Source organism: Platalea leucorodia (assembly GCF_965183815.1).
Source record: "Platalea leucorodia genome assembly, chromosome: 7".
Classification (NCBI taxonomy): domain Eukaryota; kingdom Metazoa; phylum Chordata; class Aves; order Pelecaniformes; family Threskiornithidae; genus Platalea; species Platalea leucorodia.
In genome coordinates this window covers 20,828,887-20,834,886 of record NC_138829.1, presented here as the reverse complement: position 1 = coordinate 20,834,886, position 6,000 = coordinate 20,828,887, and the positions used below count along the sequence as shown (strand labels likewise).

The 6,000-nt window shown below is 37.0% G+C and overlaps 1 protein-coding gene across 4 annotated transcripts in view; it reads right to left on the bottom strand.

Moving 5' to 3' along the window:
* Positions 1 to 493: 493 nt before the first annotated feature.
* The window catches only part of GALC (galactosylceramidase), a 42,405-nt gene continuing 36,898 nt past the window's right edge, over positions 494 to 6,000 (bottom strand). For all 4 annotated transcript variants that reach the window (XM_082318830.1, XM_082318829.1, XM_082318832.1 and 1 more), the window contains 2 exons: positions 4,918 to 4,994; positions 494 to 3,136 (listed from right to left, as the gene is read on the bottom strand). In XM_082318830.1, the coding sequence (XP_082174956.1) occupies positions 2,993 to 3,136; positions 4,918 to 4,994 (221 nt within the window). In that variant the 3' untranslated portion in view covers positions 494 to 2,992. The remainder of the gene's footprint in view (positions 3,137 to 4,917; positions 4,995 to 6,000) is intronic.

Below are 6,000 nucleotides of genomic sequence, written 5' to 3'. Positions count from 1 at the left end.
CTTTCAGCTAAATCTCACGAGACCTTAGTACTCAGCAGTTTTGCATGACTGGCCCTCAAAAACAATTTAATTCCCTTAACTAAATTTAAAAAAAAAACAAAACAAAACCAAAACCACAAAACCAGAAAGAAGCAAAATGTATATTGAGTGCAATAAAAAATTGTTTTATCAACAGCACAAGTCCTAATGCATATGGATTTTGAGATATTTGTTAATGAGGACTGTTTGGCTATTCAGAGTGTCAGAAAAACTCTTCCAACCCAATTAAGCTAATGCCAAGCATATTTATCAGGAATCACAATGGAAAAAAATGTCAGCTTTCTTACTGGAGAAAACCGAGACCCATTTACAGAAGCATTCTGCACAAATAAAGGGGTTTTAAGTGTTTTATTTATCCATTTGGAATGATTAGTATTTATAATCAACAACATAAATCCACTCCTCATTGAAAGACCTGACAGCTTGTTATTGCCAAACATATTAGAGCCTGCTGAAGGGTGAAGAATTACAGACTATATAAAGATGAATAACATCATATCACCATTAAATCACTTACTCTGTTCATAACAGTTTAATTCTCTAACATTATAAATTAAATTAGAAAAAAAAAAATCAACACTTCCAGTGATAAAATACATTGCATTTAGTACACAATATACCAGTACAGTTTATTACACTAGTGCATTAAAAGGTAAAAAAACTGGACAGCTCCTTTGGAATCACTGCACCGTCGCTGCTCGCTCTCGTACACAAACACTGCTCGCAACCACACAAGCTACCAGGAGGTCTCCAAGAAGTATCCTACTAGGAAAAGCCATCACAGCTAAAATAAGTTTACTCTAAGAACTACTTCTATACTCATATTACTTGAATATGAGGACCTAAAATTATAATCCTTCACATCTGGAATTACCAGTGACATCCCTTCTGAAATCAAGCAAGTAATGAACAGACTTGCATCCGTACTTCAACCACCAAATGAAACTGAAGTGGAAAAATGGCTTTCATTTTTCACCCAGTTAAGTAAATAGTTACTCAATATTTGGAAGCCTTCTACAAGGCTTCCAAAGTTTAGTGGTTTGGACCATTTTTCAAGGTTACTAGCACGCATGAAACTTGCACATACGAATGATTCATGACCAATCAATAGCAGTATCAGTACAATAGCTAAAAGATAAAACATTTTTACTTATTAGAGATGGAATTATGAGATCTCTTCTCCAAAAGCTAATTTGGAAGATAACCTTTATAAAAATTTATAAAAATTTTCGAACAATGTATTACATTAACTCTATGTTAGATGACAATTTCAAAGACTGAAGTTAACACTTACTGGAATCAGCCTTCAAAATAAAGTGGACTAGAATAATAATCTGTATAAATTGAAGTATACTGCAAATCTGTTTCTCAGGATGAGATATTGGCTGCTACAGATAGCCTCCTACAGCTATTAGTGCCCTATCAAGTCTGTGGAACTACTTGCTTGTCAATTAAATAGGATGTGAATGTGAAAAGTAGATGGACACAGGAGGCATGCTTCATTATGGCACTAGACATCATCTCCATTCAAACTGACCAACAGCAAACAAGAAAAATTCAGAAGCCAACTGAATTTGGAATGTGTGTGATGAAAATCCCATTCAGTACCTCATTACATTCTCAATGAGTTTTGGGGTTTTTTTTTGTAGCACAGTAACTTGGAAAAAAAAAAACAATGAAGCAACGGCAAAACAGAATCCCTCCTTTCCCAAGGATCTGAAATTCCCTCTGAATTTTACTCCGTGATGCCTAGGAAAAGTTTAAAAACAGACACTATTGTGTCAGTACCACTGCCTGGCACACTAAACAATTCTGTTTGCATCCACCTGCTGTCACTTACCTTATGAACAGATTGCAAGCTCTTACGAGCAAAGACTACTTTTTTGTCTAAATTTTCTTTTATACCAGGATGTGATAGTATCTGTATCTCCTCTGTGCTACAGTAATATAATAAGCTAAATAATATTGTTATGCTTTAATTATTTTCTGCTCTATGCTTTAGATCCATCAAAAGTGAGAGATGGTTGCCCAAGTTTCTAGGAACAAAAGGCCAGTTTTTCCACATGTGGCCTGACATGAAAGTAAGCACTCTGCTTGCCAACATCCACAATGCAAAGTTTTTATTCTTTGCACCATTCGGAAAAAAAAAAGAAAAAAAAAACCAAAAAAACCACAAAGCTATCATTAACGAACTGCAAGTTATGGTATCTTTTTCATCCATTTCAACCCCTTCATTGGAAAGAGGAGGTAGTTTAGAAGTAAGGCACATCCTGCACTGCCTGATCAGCCATAAGGCGCATTTCCATTCCGCTGAAAATACGATCTGTTTTAAGGCTGGCAATGAAAGTTGGAAGAAGTAATCAGGAATAAGTAATCAAATGCACTTGGAGTACTGTAATGTCTACCCTCAGACTGTAGCAGCAACACAGACAAAACATCTTTTCTTTTTACTATAGAAAAACTAGGTACTTCATCCAAATGAAATTTGAGAATGACAGACCTACAAAAGTATGGGGCCACTGGCTCATAAGGCTTACTGGCATTTAATTCTTTCTTTCAGAGTGAAAGGAATGGACACAATCATGTAAGTGTTAAAAATGCAGCTTGAGATGCCTCTGTCTTCTGTTAACTTCTAAAGTTATCTTAAAAGTGAGCTGGGAAGTTAAGATGTTGTTATTAAGACAGATTTAAATCCATGATTTTGTTTTCATCATTACCTTGAACTAAAATTTACCCCCCAAAATCAAAGGACAAAAATCCCATAGCAACCAGGGGATAAAGTTACAGTTATGTTGATACCTACTCAAGTAAACCTTTAACAAATAATAAGGACAGAATTCAGACTCCTTGCCAACAGATCAGTCTCAGCATAGCATTAAGTTGTTCTCAAAGTTTGAACTGGCTCTTATTCAAAGTAATATGAGAACTGGGTTCTCCAAATGCAAAAGCCGTCTCAGCTAGCTTCAACATGAAAGTTGTCAAACTGTGCAAACTCAAACGAGCGAGTCCCAATAGCAGCCCAGCCGTTACTTGGTTTAGAAATGGTGACATTCTCCCAGAGTGGATAACCATTTAACAGTCCTGAGGCAGAAGTGCCCTGTCAAAAAAAGGAAAAAGCTTTGTAAAATCCAGTAATTGTGTCGACACTGAGCCTACTCACATGGGAGAAGAGACAAAGCAGAAAGATTTCAAGTCAACTTTCAACTACATTTCACACATTTTCCATGCAGAGGTGCTTCTAAATATTGCATAGAATCCTCCAGTGCCTATCAGCTCTGTGCAACAGATCTACTGCCTTTACAGTGAATATATAAAAGGCCTATCTCGCCCTAATTCACATCTTTGCAAACTCAGTGCAGAATCTGAAAGGTAAACTGGTTTTCCTCTTCCACTTGCGTCAGGCTCCCTCAAACAGCCCAACTGTCTTACGGAGATACGATACAGCTCCCACTGATTCTGCAGAATTAGGCAAAGTCAAAAGGAAAGAGAGATCTATTTTAGTCATCAAGCTGACAGGAAGAGGGGACAGCAGAACTTTCAAGTATCATGTTGCCATTAAAAAAATTAAAAACAGTTTCAGGAAAAGTTACAATTTATCTTCCAGTGTTCCACTAAACAGTATTTAGGAAAAAAGAAGTATTTCAGTTTACTTGTATTTCTTAATCTGAAAGACAATTACAGACACAGGTAAAAGCAAAGAATGCCTTTCAGGAAGGAGTCAGCGTGAGAATTCTTTAAAGAGGGCTCTGCACTTCTGTCATTACATCAAAGGCATATTTGGTACAAAATACTCTAACAGCATAGATGGAAGTTTTAAAGATCATCATTTTAAAATTACCACCACTGTTGCGTGTTTTAAATGATTTATGTTCATCTTCAGCACCCCACTCAGGTTAGCAAATGTCTTGGCCCATTTTACAGGTGGCAATCACTGTCACAAGAGTGGGTGCGCAAAAGCCAAAACTAAACTACATCCATTCCAGTGAATGCCTCAGGTACGAGCCTCCCTTTTTCTCCCAATGTGAAGCACGAAAGACAAAAAACAGCTTCCAATACTCACTGACGTCTTAGGATGAGGGAAAGACAGTGCATAATTTTAAAAGAGAGTTTGCTTCAGTAGAAGATCTCCCCAGCTAGGATTCAAGCTTCCCCACATTTCAGGCCACATTGCAGTTGCAAGGGTTACATTAGGCAAAGTGATTAGGCATTCAGCAGAGGAACTTAAAGCCTTTTAGTTACTTGCACCAATGTCACACCCAGCTAAGTGTACAGGTACATTTAAAGTAGAGCTTGGGACTACTTTCCTCACCAAGTGACTATGGCCAAAAGCGGTGGAGTAGGGGGGAAGGCAAAAATGTGGACAGGCTTCTCATTAACTGTGGCCTGTTTTTAAGCAACGGTATGCCCATGGTTTTTCAGTATAGGAAAGAAGGATGCCAGCTCATCTGAGTTCCCCAGTCCTTAACTAGCTCCACATACAAGGCCTTTGCACGCAAAGGGAATTGGTGGGAGCCAGATTTGTAAAACAGGCTAGTTTAGTAGTTTACTGACAGTCTTCAGAACAGGAAGTCAGGTCATGATCTTTTCATTAGATTAAACAAAAGATTTGCCTCTCTAGCCCTTCTATCTCCAGCTTTCAACTCATCTTTCCAGTTATTTTCTATACCCTCTCCAGTTTCTCAAGATCTCTTTAAAAATACAGGCAGCAGAACTTGGTACGGTATTTTAATATCAATTTAAAATAGCAGAGAGTATTTATGTTTTAGACAGGGCAAACTAATATAAGTAGACAGTCAGCAGTATACCATAGTTTTGTCTAAACCATTTAGGAGTGGAAGTTTCATAACAGGTTTTCTAGCATTTTGCTGGTGTCCTTACCTGAATGTTGAGAGTAAGTGTGTGCCACACATTATCCCGGACACCAGAAAGTCCTTTCATTAATATTTCTTCTCCAGCTGCAAAACATGCTTAAGGTTAGCAAAGTGTTACTTCAGCCCTTTGTTGAGACTGATAAATACCAAGCCAGCAAAAGGAAAATAATACCTATTTTTCAGAAGTGTTCAGGACTGACATCTTACCAATTTCAACTGCAGCATGAGCGCCTTAACACGCAAACCTGGACTCTACATTATCAGTGCATTCTACTGTTTTGCCAGGACTGTTTTCCCACTGAAATCTCCAATGCTCTTGGGAATTTGGCCTGAGATAAGGATTCCCTCTATTGAGAGTATGGGTTCACAAAGTGTGACAGTAGCTATTGCTGTTCTTGTTCTACAGATCTCCTTGTATATTATTTGGAACTTTTTTAAATCAGAAGGTTGCCACATCATCATGTTGCTTAGTTCTAGTCAAAATTTAAGGTAAGCAAAAATTGGGTGTGACTGACACCTGGATGGAAGACTTGAAAAAAAAAAAATCAGCAGACAGGTTTAGCTGCAAGTTAATTTAACATTCAGGCTCCCTTCTAGAAAAATAAAAAGATCACTGAAAATAGCTGTGCAGAAAAAAATTATCATATTATGTAACAAGTGTCTCAGTCTGAAATAATGAGGTGGTTAATCAAAATCCTCTCATTTCATCTAGGAAAAATTATTTTTTACATCCTGAGAAACCAATTGGGTAATGTTATGTCTTACTAAAAGTAAATACTGGAGTCAATCCTAAACATGAGTATGTTTTTACATACAGCTGAAATCTAAGTTGTTATGGAGTTAGACATTGGAAAGTTTCCCTAGGGAGTACCAGTATGTTAAGAGAAGCTAATGTAAAGCCTTCTTTACACAACCCATCCATGGTTAAAAAGGAAAAAAAAAAAAAAAAAAAAAAAAAAAAAAAAAAAAAAAAAAAGAAACAAAATTAGGAGAAATGAGAAACTACAGCTACCAAGTAGAAGATGAGACTATTTTTAAGGTTCAGTACAGTGTGAAACGGGTCATTATAGGCTGTCTTCATATCAGATAT